This window comes from Gorilla gorilla, chromosome 12 (genome assembly GCF_029281585.2).
Source record: "Gorilla gorilla gorilla isolate KB3781 chromosome 12, NHGRI_mGorGor1-v2.1_pri, whole genome shotgun sequence".
Taxonomy (NCBI): Eukaryota; Metazoa; Chordata; class Mammalia; order Primates; family Hominidae; genus Gorilla; species Gorilla gorilla.
Window position 1 is genome coordinate 124,283,151 of NC_073236.2, and position 19,647 is coordinate 124,302,797.

Sequence of the window (19,647 nt, forward strand, 5' to 3'; positions counted from 1 at the left end):
TTCCCAAGGCCACCAGGTTCCTCTGCCTTGTTCTGCCACTCCCCAAGTATTACACTTTTCTAATGGTGGCAATAGGCTCACTAATACCACATCCAAGTTCTAGCCTGAGAGAAGAGGGACAGGGTGGGCAGGACAAGGCCCAGAAGTTGTACACATCACTTTGACTCGTACCCCATTGACCAGAACCTGGGAAAGGCAATCCCGAAGGAGGCAGGCAATTAGCATCTCTCAGGCCCAGTGACCACATCTTAACCCGACTTTTAACAGTTACTTGCATTCTTGGCATTAATACAATGGCCTGAAGGAATCAGCATCTGGAAGCAAGACTGAGAATAAAGGAAAGAATTAATGGTGATATGAGCAGGAAAAAAGAGCAAGTCAGCTCTCCAAGCAACTCCTCGGCTAGTCTGGTTACATGTGGCTTCTTCCTTTGAAAACTCTTGTTCCCTGGGTAATTCCAGTTGGTCAGTAAGTAATCAAAGAGGAAAAACAACATCTCCACCATTGCTGAGCTCTATCCAGGATTCCTCTCTGGCCTTGCAATTTGGACCTGAGAGTCATCCTCCAAAGGTAGCCAGCCCAAAGAGTAAAAGCTGAAACTGAAGAAACCCGAGTTCTATTTCCAGTTCTACCCACCAGGCCATGTGAATGTGCATTCCTCTAAACTCAGCTTTCTCTCTCATAAAACAAGGGCATGAACAAGGTGATTAGAAAGATCCCCTCCATTCTAATATTTACATGTCTGAAATTCAGTCTTGTCTTTGCTGTCACATCAATTAAAAGTTCGTTTCTAAACGAGTGATTAATGTGCGTGAAGACTGCACAGAGCTGTCATCACATAGCTTTGAGATTGGTTATAGTAGTTCCAGGACATCTCCAAAGCAAGTGGTCTAGAGATAAGTGAAAGAATGGTATCCTCATAATCATTTCACACAAACCCTAAACTCAAATATACAAGACAATGATTTTCTCACTACAGCTTTTATCTGTTTATATATTGTTTCACTCAAGGTTTTTCATTGCTAAAAGGTTTGAAAACCATCATATAAGAAATTATAACACCCTGTGCTCTTAAGGAAACTGTTGGACAAGAGTAATTTCCCCCAAAAAACTACCTTATAGACTAAGAGTCAAAAGGCACAAAGCAACAATTCAATTATATGTATTTACATTTTCCCTTTCCTTCTGATATTTTAGGCAAGAGCCAGTGTTTAAGAAAATATATTCCAGGGCCAGGCATGGTGGCTGACGCCTATAATCCCCGCACTTTCAGAGGCCAAGGTGAGTAGATCACTTGAGCTCAGGAGTTGGAGACCACCCTGGGCAACATGGTGAAACCCTGTCTCTAAAAAAGAAATACAAAAAAATTAGCCAGGCATGGTGGCGTGAGCCTGTAGTCCCAGCTACCTGGGGGGCTGAGGTGAGAGGATTGACGCGAGAGGATTGCTTGAGCCTAGGAGGTTGAGGTTGCAGTGAGCTGTGTTCACGCCACTGGACTCCAGGCTGGGTGACAAAGCAAGACCCTGTCTCAAAAACAAAAACAAACAAACAAACAAACAAAAAAATAAGCAACAAAAAAACCCCTGAGTTTAAGTTTGATTTTAAGACCTGTAGGGACAGCAGATTAGTTCTACTTTAATGGGTATGCATCATCTGGAAAGAAAGGTTCATAAAAAGAAGATACATCTTCACTGTCACCATCACATCAGTCATCAGTCCTTAGATACAGAACCTTTACTGACTCCCTCAAAACTTCCATGCTTCCAAACTAACCAAGCAGTTCTTCTACATTGGGATCATCCAATTTCCCTTCATGTTCCAACTCTCCTCTAGCTTCAATATACACATAGACAACCTTAACCATCTGAAAACCTACTTTTAGAATATTCCCGAGTGGTTCCACGTAAGTCCTCTGCCAGATTCACATACCCATAAATTCTACTTCATAAGCCCATACTGTTCTTAAAAAAGAAATAGAAAAAATATATCAATATAACTTTAAAATAAGACACAAACCTTCATGAAAATACAGTCATCAAATTTATTTTCATTGGGATGCCATTTTTTGAAGAATTCCTAAGACTAATGTTTCTTGACATGCAAGAGTTAGCATTAATAGCTTACGTTACTATAAATACTGCTGCTTGGAAGCAGTACAACTGTTTTAGAGTTTTAAGACTACAGACTTTCATTACTCAAATCTTATTCAGTAAATGTAAAAATCAGAAGGTTCTGAACAGCTGGTTAGGAAGGTAGCCAAGATGCAGGAAAGATGTCTGCGCCTCCTTTTCAAGGGCAGCCAACTCTTGAACAGTAGGTGCCAAAATATCCACATGGCCTTTATAGCTTCCACCTGCATCACACACAAATAACAAAGTAATGTAAATGACATGCTTGAAATAACTTGTCAGCAATACTTTGGCTCAATTATATCACTTTAAACTTTGCTTGTAGCAATAAAATGTACTACTAGGCAAGTTATCTCCAGAACTTTGACTTTAAAAAATGTTAAATCAATTATTTCAATATAAATAAATAATTAGGCCTCACTAACAGCTGTCCCAACACCCCTACCCACCCTTGGCTCGGAAACAACTAGTTAGGCCTGAGTCTTACAATTTTTCAGGAACAAGCTAACAAAAGGGCATCCCAGGCAGAGGAAATAATATGCTGAATTACCACCTGAGTTAAGTCAAACGCTTCTGATTCCTTGTTCAAAATCACCTATTATGCTCTTGTTTCCTAATAATTCCACAAAATGTTCAACTACTCTTATGACATTAACACTTCAAGAGAAAGAGCTAAGCTGAAGTCTTTCATTCACATAAAGATGACACAATTTAAAAATGCTACAAGGCAGGTATGGACAAAGTACTATGAGGGTAATAAGGAGGGAATGATTAACATGCTAAAAATATACTCTTAACCTAATGAAATGAAAGTACTGCCTTCCCAAACCGAAGTGCAAAACAGGTATATTTACATTTAAAATTGTATTTAAAATAATTCAAAGCTTACCACCAGCAGCCCTTTTTTGACCGTAGGTAACTTTCCCATCAAATTCATCCACTGGTACCTTTATATCCGGCTCAACCTGAGAAATGGTACAGTTCAGGTGTTCTTCTATCTCAGATAGTAACTAAGTAATGGAGAGAAAATTTCCAAATAAAAATTTCATTTAGAAAGAGTTGTATTTTATCATCATTAAATAAAGCTGGAAAGGCCAGAATGCTTGGTATAAATGGAAGTCAGATTTCTGAAGAGAGAAATTCACAACTTACAATTAACAAAGTGCAGATAACATTATAACCAACTACAACTTTCCCTTATAAGTGACAAACAGATAAAAGCCAAGATATAATTTTTGAAGATAAATGCTTTCTATTCTACCATTTTAATACATTATTTGTGAGCCTAACTCAAAGTCTTACCTGCATCTCGTTGTACCATATGGTACAGCCTCCATCTTCCTTGAGTCTTGTGTTATAACACCCTTTTCCACGGCTGCTACATACATGGTACCAAACCTAAATTTAAAAAGGAAAAAATATTAACATGCATGGAGATAGAGACATGCTAAATATCTTATTCTAAATTTGTTTTTAAGTGTTTTCTGTCCTCAAGGCACTAGAAAAATAGATTATAGGTATGATATATCATCCAATTACCACTACTATTCAGTAGCTCATTGAATAAATAGGTCTTCTGAAAAAGTTCTTTTTGAGAATAATCCAAAAGTTTTCCTAAAATGGGTGTCAGATATCAAAAGGAATTCTCAGATAAAAGTAGGATGAAAAAGTAAATATTGAAGCATACTATGTCAATATTAACATAAAAAAGTTCAAAAGAAAAATAAGTTCAAATCTTTTATATAAGAGAATAATAAAGCAAATAATGCAAAATGTACAACTACTGAATTTTGGCAATGAGTATATGGGAGCTCTTTATGAATACAACTTTTCTATAAATTTGTAATTATATCAAAATAAATCTCCCCTCACCATGAAAGGTCTTCCATGGCACCATGCCAGAAAATGTTTAAATATTTTTTGGTGGAAATGAGTACAACAAAGCTAGTTGGAAAAATTATATTTTGCATTTTTCCTTTCTAAATTTCACCCTATTATTTGTCCATTCAATGAATATAGGAAAAAAGATGCCATTAAAAAGTTCATTTGTATTCCATACACAGCTGAATTAAATTTAAATGGGAAAATCAAACTGCTTTTATTTCCAACATCTAAAATCACAACACACACAATGAATATAATAGAGCCCTACAAAGATTACCTTTTCTTTTTCTGTTGCCACCAGGGAAATTGCCAGACCCATCCTGAAAGATGGTTAAAAGCCTTCTATTAGACTTTATTCCTAAAGCATACAAGCTTAAAAATGGGGGAAACAAATTGCAGAAGTACCTTTCAGCTCTTCCTACTCTGCCAATTCGATGTACGTAGTTTTGCTTTTCATCGGGCAGAGTGACATTTATAACTGTAAATAAAAACCATTATTAACAATTGCCAGTAGTTTCTAAATTTTTCAAACATATTAGAAGGCTTTACTTTAGATTCCGTAACAATCACACTACAGGCATAAAAAGTTGCTTTTTACCATAAGGAACACCGTGGATATCAATTCCTCTAGCAGCTACATCTGTGCAAATCAAGAATCTTACATCTCCTTTCTAAAGAGAACAGAGAAGAGAGAAAGGAGTTTGTTAGCACATATACTAAACAATAAAAACAAATGCTATCCTTCCACTAAATGAGACCTCTAAAAACTCAAGTGTTACTATCAGATTAGAGGTCCACATACTCCTAATTTACTGGACCAAGTCTTGAAGTTTTATGTCATGATCTGCTGAAACATGACATTTAAGGTGATTAAATCAGAGATTGGGTTCATTTTTGCTTTTCTTTTTCTACTCAAAGATATTAAACTATTGCTAAAACTTGGCTTAATCTTTATAAATATCTTTAGAAATTGAAGAGAAAGATAAAACAGAATACAGTGTACAGACATAAGCATTATCTTTACTCTTAAATTCAAATAAACTCAGAATACTAGATATTTTACCTGGAGGCTACATTTTTTGTAACAGACAAAATTCTCAAGGGGAGGAAAATGAGGGTAGGCCCCTGGTGCTCACCAAGAAATACAAATTAGCCTTTCAATGTCATTTGTGCCTCAAGGCACAGCAAAATTAGAGATCTGGGGGAGGGAAGAAGGGTATACTGACTTATGGTCCAGAAAAATGCCTACGGTCGAGAAGGGTAGCACACATTCAAACGAGGCCATGAGATGTGTTTTCACATCTGCATCAATTATGCCCAGCATGGAAACATAAGCCAAAGTTCTTCAACCCAATACTTCCCACCTTTTTTCTTAGAAAATGATACTTACGCTATACACTGGGGTCTATTAAATTAATGAGACTGCTTGCAGGTAGACAGGTTACCGATCTTTAGTTCTAAATGGCTCAAGCCCCACCCACTTACACCAAGAGCTATGTGACCCATTCATGTGCTGCAAGCACATAACTGGAAAGGTCTGCCCCAAACAGTATCAAAATACCTTTAATTCTACATAGCCGTATTCTGATACCTGTCTTAATTAATCTACAAATTAAGTTCCTTATGGCTATTGCTGGAGACTGTTTTTAAGGCACATAGACATGGCTTAACTATCCAATGATACTTCTCCTAAAAATATCTACCTGAAATAATTTAACTAAAATTTCTGAAATTGGAAATTCCTGTTATAGTAGTGTTATGCTGATAGAGAATGTATAATTTACCATTTGAGTGTCAACAATGACTAATTCCTGTCATGATGATGACATATTAGTTAGGGTAGAAACATTTTGAAATTTCTAGGACAATAATTGCTTTAATAATATTAATTAAAACTGCTTAAAACTAGATATAATGCCCCTCTTAAGTATTAAGGAAACAATCAACTATGTATCAGTACCTTAAATCTTTCCAAGTTTTGCTTTCTCTCATGAGGCTTTCTGTCACCATGAAGACAAACACATGAGAACTGGTGTCCTTTTTTATCAGGTCCTAGTGAAAAGCACATTAAGCATTTAACCTTGGAAAATCTTCTGCCTAAGACTATGTAAAAAAGCCAATAAAATTCAGACTACAATAGTGCCACACAATTCCATTAAAATCTATGCCCCAACTTGCTATAAACCATAGTTAACACAATTTATGTCACAAACGAAGTACCATTAAAATGAACTCTATGGAGCATTAAAGTTGTCCTGCTTTTAAGGGCATTTTAAGTCACCCTTCCCAATCTGTAGGAGGAGTGGATCCAGCAGTGTACCAACTAAAATGCCTATGTGTACACCAGGAACCTCACTATCCTCCATAAAGCTAAGACTCAAAAAGTAGGCAAAAGAGATCATTCTTGGAGGAACCAAAATTAAGCATCAAGTTAATGTGCTTCCTAAAAGGCCATGCCCATAAGCCTGCTCTCTTCTCAAGGTATTTTAAGCAACATAGTTATCTAGTTTCATGGCCACAGAAGATTCAAAGCAGCAAACTGTAAAGATGGAGAGGTGTTATTTTAGAGGCAAGTGCAGTGGTAGCCAACCCCCCAAAAGAAAACTCTTCAAGTAGACACAGTAACAAAAAGAGTAACCACTGGGAGGTAACAAAATAACAATTATGGCACTTAACTGTTCTCCAAGGTAAATTAAGTTCAGTAAGTATACTTGAAAATTCAAGGAAACAATACATTTTGAAAGATATCTATTCGAAATGAGTAACACAAAAATTAATTATGCAGAGGTGAAATAACAGCTAACCAGAACTTCTAGAGGCATACAGCTGAGATTTTATTGCATCCTGCATTCAAGTGGTTTAGGGAAGTATCAAATACACACTATAACTCTCTGGTTAGGGTATGTGTGGAGGGGAGAGGGATCCTTTGATCCCTTCTTTTAAACCCCTGTAATCTGGTATATATTGTGTTTGAGTGTTAGTAATGGTGTAATAAACTTGTTTTCTAGGCAGAAGTAACATCTACATCCAGAATATTTAGGGAAGGAGCATCAAAGTAACTAAACGGATATTACTACTTAATCAACAGTACTCCTTACTACATAATCAACTCCTCCATTCAAAACATAGACAGGAAGAAAATTAAGTACTACAAAACAGTCACTATAACAACCAAGCAAGTCTGTTTGCCAGGACTTGAAAAAAAAAATGTGTTACTTAAGCACTCACTGTAATGAACAGTGTAATGTATTCTTTATATGACCATTAGTTCAAATATTCTATATCCTTCTTCAGTTTTCTATTTCCTTGACGTACATCAGTTATAACAAAATGTGTTAGTCTTTCCTCAGTACAATAATGGGATTTGTATGTTACCTTCTATGTCTGCCAATTTTTACTTTTTATATTTTTCCAACATTTATATTTTCAAACACGTAGCAACACTGAAATAATTTTAAGGATGAACAGTTGTATATCCACCACCTAGATTCAACAATTAACATTTTATTATACTTGCTTTAGCCACATATCTACCTATACCTGTATCCATCCATCAACTCATCTTCATATTTTTGAACATTTCAATGTAAATTGCAGACATCAGTACAGAGTTCGGCATGCATATAATTAACTAGAATTCAATATTTGTTTAGTTTTTTCTTTTGAGGTAAAAGTTGTATTCAAGAAATCTACAAATCTTAAGTAGATTTGCTGAGAAAGTCCCATTAGGATACAGAACATCATTATCACACCAAAAAATACCCTCATATCCTTTCCCAGCCTATCCCTACTGCCACCCTTGTGGGGACTACTACTGTTCTGACATTTTTTCCATCACAGATTAGTTCTTTTTAAAAATGTCATATAAATAGATTGATATAGTGTATATTCTTGAGTAAGAATTCTTTCATTTGGCATAAGGTTTCTGAGATTCATCCATCGTTGCTGTGTTTACTCAGCAAGGAAAAGTCTGTTCCTTTTCACTGCTGAGTAGTATTCCGCTGTATTTCACACTTTATTTATCCATTCTCCTACTGATGGACACTTAGTGTGTTTTCAGTTTTAGAATATTATAAATAAAGCTGCTATGGCCATTCTAGCATCTTTTTGTCAATATGTGTTTTCATTTATCCTGGGTAAACATCTAGCAGTTTAATTGCTAGGCCATAAGACAGCATTTTTAGCTTTATAAAAGACTGCAAGACCCTTTGCTAAAGTGCTCATACCATTTTATATTCTCACCAACAATCTATTCTTAACAACTGTATGCAGTTGCTCCGTAGCCAAAATTCGGTGTTGTATTTTTAGTTTAGCATGTACAACGGTATTATACTGTCATTTTATTTTGCATTTCCATAACAACTGATGGAGAATTTTTCCATGTTGGTTTATGATATAATTTGGCTGAGTCTCCATCCAAATCTCATCTTGAATTGTAGTTCCCATAATCCCCACATGTGGGAGGGACCTGGTAGGAGATAATAGAATCATGTGGGTGGTTATCCTCATGCTGTTCTCGTGATAGTGACGGAGTTCTCATGAGATCTGATGGTTTTATAAGGGGCTTTTCCTACTTTGCTTGGCACTTCTCCTTCCTGCTGCCATGTAAAGAAGGACATGTTTGCTTCCCCAGCTCTGCAGAACTGTGAGTCAATTAAACCTCTTTCCTTTATAAATTACCCAGTCTCAGGCAGTTCTTCATAGCAGCATAAGAACAGACTAATACAGTTTACATTCTCGAAGTTATAAGAAGCATAAAATCTGAACCCTTATACTTCCATTGTAGCTTGGATATTTTATTACATAGTGACTCTTTATTTCTAGTAATATTTGTCTTAAAGTCTACTGCAACTCTTATTAATATAGCTAGACTGGCTTTCTTTTGGTTAATATTTTAGCTGACACATGCATAATATTTTTTCATTCCTTTTCCATCTTTCTATGTCCTCAGATTTTGGGTATGCTCCATGTAAACAGCATATTGCTAGATTTCATCCAGTCCAACAATCCATGCTTTATAACAGAAGACCTTGTCCACTGATACTTACAGTGTTTACTCATACATTGAGATTTTTCCAACATTGATCTTATTCTATAATTTCTAACCATAATTTTTCTCATTTTATTCCCCTTCCTTTCTTGCTCCTGTTTAGGTTTTTTTTCCTCATTCCCCTTTCCCCATCTACTGGTTTAGAAGACATACATTCTATTATTTCAGTGATCATATTTTAAATTTTAAGACTAATAAATTACTTTATCCTTCTTCCATATAATATAAAACTCTTAGGATGCTGTGATTCAAGTTTACTGTAATGAAAATGTACCTACGTGGAAAATTCTCTCTTGTTTTTCCTAGGGCTTATCATATGGAAAAGTACTGAATAAGCATAGATACTTAAAATATGCCGTCAACTGCTTTAAATTCTGTGCATGTATTCTAGATTGCATCAACATGAGATTAATAATCTATTACAAGAGGATATAAACACAATTTATTTCAAGTGAGAAAAAATTACCTCCTCCTTGTTGTATAAAGTACTGCTCCAAGTTATCACAGTCAATTTTGGTTCTACAGAAGATAATTGCTTGATCCATCTTATGTTCCTTGATTGCCCGGACAGCATACTCCCCTTTCAGGATTTTAATAGCTTCAGACCACATCTCTTGAATATCATAACAACAACAAAAACCAACAGAATTTCAATCTGAACTTGTCATGAATACACATAATTATAGTCACAGACTGACTGCTTAATTTTCCTAAAAAAGAATACCTGTTTTAATAAAAGTATTATAGATAAGGACAAGAAGTAAAGATAGAGTAAAACAGTGAGTTAAACCATTCATTCATTTATTTTTGTTTCTGTTAATATTTTTTATGCTACTTTATGGGGTATATAAACACCCATAACCGTACCCCTTATGAGGGAACACACACATACACACGTACAAATTAACAGAAATACATACAGCAAAACTGTTATCTCTCATGAAGAACAAATCATATTCTGCCTTGCATGAACTTCCCTAAATGCTCAATAAATGCTTTATACAATTATTTTAACTCCTTTTAAAAATAATTAATGTACTTTCTAAATCAATCTAAATACCAGAAAGTTCATACTTCACTCTACGCAGTAAAAACCTTAACACAAAAATCTAGTAATTTTTTAGTCACCATCCTCCAACTCTCTATTTTTCAGTGTGAAGCTGTGCTATAATTGTTACTCCTCAACCACTGAATGTAAGACTTTAATTCTGTGACCCAACATATTTCTAAGGTCTCTCTGATCATCTCTAATTGTTAGTCTAAACTAAGCAAAACTTATGCAAGAAAAATATAAGAAGCAATAAAAACTGGAATTTTATAAAATGCATTCTCAAACAGCGGGATGACAGATTTTCAAACAGTGTCTCTGCTCTTCTCCAACAAAAAGGATAACTAAGTATGTGTCTTGTTAATTTAGAGCTACATATAAAACTGAGTTCAAATCTTTAATCAAGATTTCAGATAATTCACCATTTTGATATAGTTGAAATTCAACCATGAAGCAAGCAGAGTCCGACCCTCACCAATGAATGATCCACCTGAAACATCTCATGTCAGACATGCAGCCTAATGGGTTTAAGATCCATTCTTCTAGGTTTTCTAAGCAGCAACCTTGTATCATGATGTACCTTCCTATATTTTCAAAACACTATTTAACCTGAAACAAAGAATCTCAGCTCTGCAACGAAGAATCTTCATTGAGGCAGAATTTAATGTTAGGCTTTTTAAAAATTGATAAATATTTAATGATACAGATTTTCAGTTTAAGAAGATGAAAAAGTTCTGGAGATGGATAGTGGTGATTGATGATTGTACAACAATATGAATGTACTTAATGCCAATGAACTGTACACTAATAGTTAAAATGCTAAGTTTTATGTTATGTATATTCTACCACACACAAAAAAGTCAACAACTATTTCAAAACAATTCCAGTATCTTTTGCAAAGCTATAGCTAAAGAAAGTTTTCTTTCTTATGCAATATTCCTGATATGAGAAACTTATATGATATTTCTTATGGAATTCAGGGTCAATATAAAATAATCTCTCTAGAAAAATTTGCTGTTTTCCTATGATGAGAATTAGATAATCAAAAATATTTGTGGCTGGGTGCAGTGGCTCACACCTGTAATCCCAGCACTTTGTGAAGCCAAGGCGGGTGGATCATTTGAGGTCAGGAGTTCAAGACCAGCCTGGCCCACATGGTGAAACCTCATCTCTACTGAAAACACAAAAATTAGCCAGGTGGTAGTGGCACCTGCCTGTAATCCCAGCTACCCGGGAGGCTGAGGCAGGAGAACTGCTTGAGCCTGGGAGGCAGAGGTTGTGGTGAGCCAAAATCGCACCAGTGCACTCTAGTCTGGGTGACAGAGTGAGACCCTGTCTCAAAAAAGAAAAAAAAAAAAAAAGTGATTTAGATGCCAGGAGACTAACATCTAAATTCAATGATTAAGGCCAGGCATGGTGGCTCATGCCTGTAATCCCAGAACTTTGGGAGGTGGAGGTGGGAGGATCACCTGAGGTCAGGAGTTTAAGACCAGCCTGGCCAACATGGTGAAACCCCATCTCTACTAAAAATATAAAAAAATTAGCCAGGCATGGTGGCGGGCGATCCCAGCTACTTGGGAGGCTGAGGCAAGAAGAGAACTGCTTGAAACCGGGTGGCCGAGGTTGCCTTGAGCTGAGACTGTGCCATTGCACTCCAGCTTGGGTGACAAGAACATGACGCTGTCTCAAAAAATTAAAAATAAATTCAATGATTCATATTCCTCTAAGTTGACTAGTATCAGCTTTTTCCCCATTTCTTTTTTATTATTTTTGTTGCCTTTATTTCCAAATTTCCTGTTTTAATTTTGCAGGTTACCTCACATCCTTCATGAGAATAGGTAAGGTATAAATTTCATTTTCAAAATCTTTCAACACATTTGACTCTTTTAACTCACCTGGACTATTAGCACCAGGTCTTGTGTTATCTTTTGCATGTACATCATCAGTCTATCAAAAACAAGGAATAAAAACAGGATAGAGGAGTGGTTAAATAATGATTCAGAATATATGCCATGTTTTAAAAGGGAGATTTATATTTGTCTTTAGACTGTATTTCAGATATATGTCTTCATAATATAATCTGTAGGCAAAATCATTCTTCAGATTCAGAAAAACCTTTCATTAACTATAGGTCTAAGACCACTTTTAAAGGTAATAATAATAATGAAAATGTGGTTTCTAAAATATTGTATATTTATAATAAACATAACCTTACTATATAAAGGCAAATCTAATCACAGTGAAGAAAGTGACAAGATGACCACATGAAATTGATTTTTAGAACAAAGTACATCAAGAGGACACAGATGAGGGCTCCTACTAAAATACTACTAAAAATGGAAATCATTGTATCTGAAATTAGATAAATATATGTTATTTACTTATAAAGACTGTATCAAGGAAGCTGATCACAAAAGTAATATTACGAAGACAGAAAAACAAAAGATGGAGTCCATCACTTATTCAGTGCTTTTTAAAGGTCTAAGGGTTTACGATGTATTGGACTTTTCTTTGATACAATAACTGATTGCCTTAAGCATCACTAAGAGCCCAAGGCTGACCTAGTTTATAAATTGCTTTATTCTACATAAATGTTAATATTATAAACCACTTACTCTAATGTGGCTCTTTCCAAGCCTTTCCCAGAGTCTGTCAGTTTTGGGATTTACTGGGACAACAACATGGTGTACAGTATCCGGAACAGAGTCTTCTCCTTTTAAGTCAACCCATGTAGGAAAATGCATTATCTTCTCGGACAGTTTCTTTACATCGAAAGAATGCAAAGTGGCAGAGCAAACAATCACCTAAGAAGAGGAAACCCCAAATTGAGATGAACTTTTATAATAATAATTAATAAATCACACAAACACTGATATGAAACACAAAGTGTGCTAGCCTAGACTCCAAAGATAAGTTCAACACCTTACTCTATGTAGCGACAACTAGAGGTATGACTTTGGGCAGGTTAACCTCTCTGAGGTTCAGTTCCCTCACTGTCACATAGAAATCATGCCATCTCTTCCTCACGTCCCTACAAAAACTAAGTAAAATGAGTCATTTTTGTAAGCCAAAAATCCTGTATTACTGTCTGTCCCCTTCTCTCAAAAGCTTGTCCTTCTTAAATGCTTCCTAAGAAAGAAGGATATTAACTACAGAGAAGACAACAATTTTTCAGTAGCTGAAGTTATTTTTCCTTCGAACAGGCAACAGTACTAATAATCTGGAATACACACCCTAAATGTTCTACAGGACAAAGTAACTAAGAATTTTTACTTGTAGTTTTCTGCAACACCCAAGTAATTTCCTCAAATTTCCTTCTATTTCTAAAAGCAGCTTTTAAGACTGTTACCTTTGAGTATACTATTTCATCCAGTAACGTAAAGAAAACATTTTACATAGTAATAAATTTAATGGGAGGGGACCAAACAAAAACCCTTTGACCCTGCTCATAAGCATTATGGAGGAGCAGCTGCTGCCATCAAGCTGGCTGCAGCGGGGAGACATGAGCAGTGGCAGCAAGAGAGGCTGCAGGAGCTGCAGTGGTGGTGGTGGGTTCCCTGTGCCCCGCATCCCCAAGGCAGCTGACTGGGCCACCCCAACCTTCGCGAAGCTGGGCAGGACCCGCTCCCAGGCCCAGAGTCTCCACCACTCTGGACCCTGGCCCCGTGTTGCCGCTCTTGCCCGCCACTGCTGCGGGGAGGGCACAGAGAGGAGACGGACAGTCTCTAGAGTCCACCCCTGGGAGGACCCTGGAGCCCACTGACCTGGGAGCCACCTCAATGGGGCTGGGCCGAGTTGCCTGCCAGACGGGGAGCAGTGAGGTTGGGCACAGAGGGGCAGAGAGAGAGGAGCCCTGAGATGGAGCTGGGCCCAGGGTGGTGGTGGGAGCCAGGGCAGGCAGGAGCTCCACCATCCCAGGCATGGCTGCAGCTGCCCAAGTTATGGCTGCGGACCCAGACATCTCTGCACTCGGGGGGCCCTCCCTTGCCCCCACAGGTTCGGAGATGTCTGCTTCCACTGCCTGGCCTCTCCCTGCTGTCAACACCCACTCTGATCACAGAACAAAGTTAAGGCCGAGGTTGGGCACTGTCTCAAGCTGGGTGTGCACACTTGAGGTAGCACTGATACACCAACCCACTGCCACTTTGGCCCCTTCCAGCCTTTGGGCGCCAGCGAACACGGGAGGAGGGCCAAGGCAGGCTGCGGACGGCCCAGTGCTGGCCTGCACGTGTCCCTTGGCATGAACAGTCTGGGCACCATGAACAGCAGCAGGAGGCAGACAGGCTCCTGGGCGGAAGTGGGCTAGTCCCCGGTGAAGCCCCACCTTCAACTGGGGAAGACCTGAAGCCTCGGGGCCAGGCCACCAGCCTCACAGAGCCGGTGCCCATGCCAGCACCTGGAGCTACCCGCCCTGCCGCAGCCAATGTGCCTGGCTGTGTGCCATGGCCAGACCCCACGTTCGCTCATACACCCCTCACCACTCCGCGCCTGGCTCACCCTTGGGAGGCATGGGGTCCAGGCTGGTAGTGAGAGCTGAGCACAGCCTGCCAGGCCAAGTGGGTGGAACTGAGCAAAACCCGGGCAAGGGCATCACTAGCCACAGAGGTTTCCAGCCAGAAAAGCAACACCCCCTGGGATCCCGTAACATTATACATAACAATTGTTTACATGCATTTTAAGATGCATTGATAAATTTTATACCTGAAGTCTTTTTCCATCAGAGGTAACCTGAGGAATCTGATTGTGCATCCTATTTATAAAATCAGAATAACCTTGAGAAAGAAGCCCATCCTGCATGAGAAGCAAAGAATAAATTAAGTTTTTAATCAGTATGGAAAAAAACGTAAGTTTTAATCAGTATCAAAAATCTTTTTTCTAAATCAAACAAAATATAAGGAAACTAATTCATGCATATACATAGTCCTATATTTTCAAAATTATTTTGTTGGATAAAGATAATTTATCAATTCAATTTTAAGTTCCTTGTGACTAAAATATGAAAAAGTGACAATAAGCAATCCAAAACCATAATCTAATAATCTAGAATGAAAATTTCAGTCAACAGCTTCTAACATATATCCTTCAACAGACTTTTCATATAAAAAATTAAAAACCCTCAGTGCTGAGGAACTAGGTAACCCAACCTGAAAATGATTTGGAAGTATGTCTAAGAGACTCAAACACATTTATGTCCTTCCAGATGGTCTACATTTTGTATCTCTGACACAAGGAACAAATTTATAGTATGTAGAAAATGTATGTACAAACAAAGCTGGTTATTTGGAGCAAAAATCAAATCTGCCTACATACCTAGAAATAAGAGTAATTAAATATACCATGAAGTAGCCATATAATAGACCACTAGACAGCATTTATAAATTATGTACAATTACAGGAAATACTTATGACATTACATTTTTAAAATTTTTCCCAGATTCCTCATATCTTGATTTCAACTACATAAAATAATATATAAATAAAAAGTATATGAAAATATACCAAAACTGATAACAATGATTATCTCTAGGTAGTAGGATCATGACTGAATTATATTTCTTCTTCATTTTATATATTTTATCTCAAAAAATATAAGTAAACTTTTTAAAAAGTATGATTATATTTCAACATACAGCTTCATCCAGGACCAGGAATCTAACTTGAGATAAGTTCAGCTTTCCAGTTGACACCAAGTCATCTAGTCTTCCCGGAGTACCTACAACTATATCTACCTGAAAAAAAGCAAACCAACCACTTAATGAAAACGAAAGAAACAGTATAATTACCTTAAAATAGCAACCAATAACTGTCTTTTTAATAAAAACATGCATATTGAAGTAGTCAACTCTAAATTTATAAAAAAAAAAAAAGGAGTTACAGATAATGCCATATGTTCAACTGATACTTGGTTTGAAATTAATGTGAAGATTTTGACCAAAATTGATTTTGACACCCTTAACTGATATACATTCTAATGCATAAAATTTATATTTTCCAAGCAAAAATCTGATGAATTCACTGGAACTCAACGGAACCTAGAGTTCAAGTCCCAGTTCCACCACTACTCTGCTCTGTGACCTTAATTTATTTAATCTCCTCTAGTACCAATTTTCCCATTTTTGAATTGGGGGAATACCTTCTCTTTTTCAAGATGGTTGTGATAATTAAGAGATAAGATGCGTAAAGCACTAGACGCAGAGTGCCCCAGGTGCTCAATAAATTTGGTTATAGTTAATAGTAATGGTGATCAGACTGTCCAGGAAAACATTAATAGTTACTATTTGTCAAGTACTTATAATGAACAGGCACTCTGCAAAATGTTTTACAAGTATATGTTTTATTTCATGTTACCACTAAGGTAAATACTACTATAATCATCCCTATTCAATGAGAAAATGGAAGTTTAGAATACTAAATAAAAATTTTCAAACATATATAGAAGAGAACAGTGAGCCTCGGTGCCAGTACAAATAGTTAACATTTTGCATTCTCCCACACATATCTTGTAGTCAAGTCCATAGGTATGGTGATTAGACACACAGGTTTCAGAGTAAAGTTCTACCTATGAGTTGTATGATCTTAGGTAAGTTACTTAATATTTGATATAAGCCCTCTTCTTAATCTGTAAAAATGGGGAAGAGTACCATCTCAGAGGATTATTGTAAGTACTGAGTAAGAACATGTTATGTTTTTAGTACAGTGCCTGACCCATTTCTAGAAAGCAGTCAATAAAGATGAGGTATTTTTAAAGTGTGTATATGGGCCGGCGCGGTGGCTCACGCCTGTAATCCTAGCACTTTGGGAGGCCGAGGCAGGCAGATTGCCTGAGCTCAGGAGTTCAAGACCAGCCTGGGCAAAATGGTGAAACCCCGTCTCTACTAAAATACACACACACACACACACAAAATTAGCCGGGCATGGCGGCGTGCACATCTAGTCCCAGCTACTCAGGAGGCTGAGGCAGGAGAACTGCTTGAACCTGGGAGGCAGACGTTGCAGTGAGCTGAGATCACACCACTGCACTCCAGCCTGGGCAACAGAACAAGACTCCATCTCCAAAAATAAATAAATAAATAAATAAAAATATATAAAGTGTGTATATGATGTATTTATGTGAGCACAAATAAGGTATTACATAAGATCATTCAGTAAATCAGACAATTCAAAACCTCTACTCCTTAATTGGCAGGCATTAAAAAACAACACTTCCATTCTTTTTTACCTGTTTTCTCCACCCTGTACTAAAAATATAGTTTTCTATTAGCAAAGTTATTCCTCTAGTTCCATTACTTCAATATCTCACCCCTCGAATAAACAGACCTTTTAACTTGATCCAATATGAGGCACTTATTATCCCATGAAAAATACAGCAGACATTTCTGAAGCTATTGTTTCATCTGCACTGATAATTACAAGCAAGTTCAACCTAGAAAATATTGTCTGAAAATGTGAAGATAAAATCTGTCCAATGTATTAAGAATCTACTATGTGCCAAACACTGAGACAGGTGCTGTACACAGCAGTGAACAAAATACCATCTGGTTCTATGACATCAGTTTAGTACAGTATTCTAACCACGTGAGTTTCCTCCTTCCGAATTTCAGCAGGTAAAGTGGGCATGAAGACAGACACAAGGCCTCTCAGGGTTTTGTTTTGTTTTTTTAAGTCAGTTAGATCAGAAAAGCCTGTGAGACATCTTTATTTATATGACCTCAGTGGCACATGTTGCATAATATCGTAAGACTAAAAGATTAGAAAACTAAAATTCTTCTACTCTCATTGCCAAGCTGACTTCTGCCCCAGCATAAGACCCAACACAGGGCTAAGGCTGAACCAGAGTATGGTGGAAGATAACAGAAGCAGAGAATGTAAGACAGAGAGAAGAACAGATAAAGATCATATTAGATCCCCTAAGAAGTAGAGTAGAATTGAATTCTGCAAAGAATGCTCTGGTATAACACTACCTTTCCAATTGCTTCAAGTTAGTACCAAATTTTGAGACATCCTGATGAAAGCAGATTTAATTCCCTAAAAGCTCTATAAGCTTTAGGAAAATAGGAATTGAGAAACATATTATCTTATGGGAAAAATGGGTTTGAGGAAGCAAGATTGGGAATAAACTTATTAAATCTCTCTTACAACCACTAAAATAAAATAAAACACACTAAATGTTTCAGCTCATTTTCTGCTGTTTTAACAGAATATCACAAAGTAGATAATTTATAAAGAAAAGAATATTTGTCACATTTCTGGAGGTTTGGGGAAGTTCAAGAGCATAGTGCCAGCAGCAACTAGTGAGGGTCATCTCATGGCAGAAAGGAGCAACAAAGAGAGGAAAACGGGCCGAAACTCCTGCAATAACTAACCCGCTCCTACAGCAAAGGCATTAACCCATTCATGAGGACAAAGCCCTCGCGATCTAATCATCTGTTAAAAGCCCCCGCCTTCCAATACCATTATATGGGCAATTAAATTTCAACATGAGTTTTGGTGGGGACATTAAAACCATAGCACTAAATAAAAACATATCAAAGCAATATTACTCATCTTAGAATAGTATTAACAAGTATGGTAATATGATTCCTTGCTCTTAATATGGCATACCAGGTCAAATGTAAAGTCTGTGTGGCACAAAAGTTAGTTTGACAAGAGCACCAATGGAATTGGAGAAAGGACACAATTGCTTGTCATGACTCAATATCGGATGGTTTAGCTTTAATGATTAAATATTTAGGAAAGGAAATAAAAGAGAAATTTATAAGCTGTAAGTTATTTCACACACGAAAAATATTTCATGAAGTCCTACCTTCACAGAACTGATAAACAGTTAAAAATTTCCTAAACTTCGGCCAGGCGCTGTAGTTCACTCCTGTAATCCCAGCACTTTGGGAGGCCAGGGCGGGTGGATCACCTGAGGTCAGGAGTTCAAGACCAGCCTGGCCAACATGGTGAAAATACAAAAAAATTAGCCAACATGGTGGCGGGTGCCTGTAATCCCAGCTACTGAGGAGGCTGAGGCAGGAGAACTGCGTGAACCCAAGAGGCAGAGGTTGCAGTGAGCCGAGAACATGTCATGGCACTCCAGCCTGGGCGACAAGAGTGAAACTCCTTCTCAAAAAAAAAAAAAAAAAAAAAAAATCCTAAACTTCTTCTCCAATAGTGGAGATCAGATCCTCTTAGCTTTGTCCTTCGTAACGGCATGGCTGAGCACAGCCTTTGCAACTTCCCCTTACACATAATTGAACTCATGTCTCTCCTCACTGGAACTATTACCCACCGTCTTATCATTATTCATCTTTCGCAAGAGTCACTGCAGGAACTTCTATCCTTCTCTGCAATCTATTTTACCTCTACTTTTGTTCTTAACTCCAGTTTCTTCTTTTTCACTTATCTCCCCAAAAAGAATGACTCTTTACCCATGAAGGCCAGAAGGAAATTCTCAAATGTTCAGAGGGTAAACAACAAAAAATCATGTATGCTGGAATTTTGCCTGAGAGGTCTGGGAGAGACTTTGTGTACTTCCAGGAGAAGAAAAGGCG

At 37.3% G+C, this 19,647-nt stretch overlaps 1 protein-coding gene across 1 annotated transcript in view; it reads right to left on the minus strand.

The window, feature by feature from the left end:
• Positions 1-2,027: 2,027 nt before the first annotated feature.
• DDX1 (DEAD-box helicase 1) overlaps positions 2,028-19,647 on the minus strand; it is a 39,542-nt gene continuing 21,922 nt past the window's right edge. The window contains exons 16-27 of the mRNA XM_004028864.5: positions 15,742-15,840; positions 14,813-14,902; positions 12,727-12,915; positions 12,007-12,058; positions 9,530-9,676; positions 5,974-6,065; positions 4,612-4,684; positions 4,419-4,491; positions 4,291-4,333; positions 3,432-3,527; positions 3,019-3,139; positions 2,028-2,353 (exon numbers count right to left, since the gene is read on the minus strand). Coding sequence (XP_004028913.1) covers positions 2,223-2,353; positions 3,019-3,139; positions 3,432-3,527; positions 4,291-4,333; positions 4,419-4,491; positions 4,612-4,684; positions 5,974-6,065; positions 9,530-9,676; positions 12,007-12,058; positions 12,727-12,915; positions 14,813-14,902; positions 15,742-15,840 — 1,206 coding nt within the window. The 3' untranslated portion in view covers positions 2,028-2,222. The remainder of the gene's footprint in view (positions 2,354-3,018; positions 3,140-3,431; positions 3,528-4,290; positions 4,334-4,418; positions 4,492-4,611; positions 4,685-5,973; positions 6,066-9,529; positions 9,677-12,006; positions 12,059-12,726; positions 12,916-14,812; positions 14,903-15,741; positions 15,841-19,647) is intronic.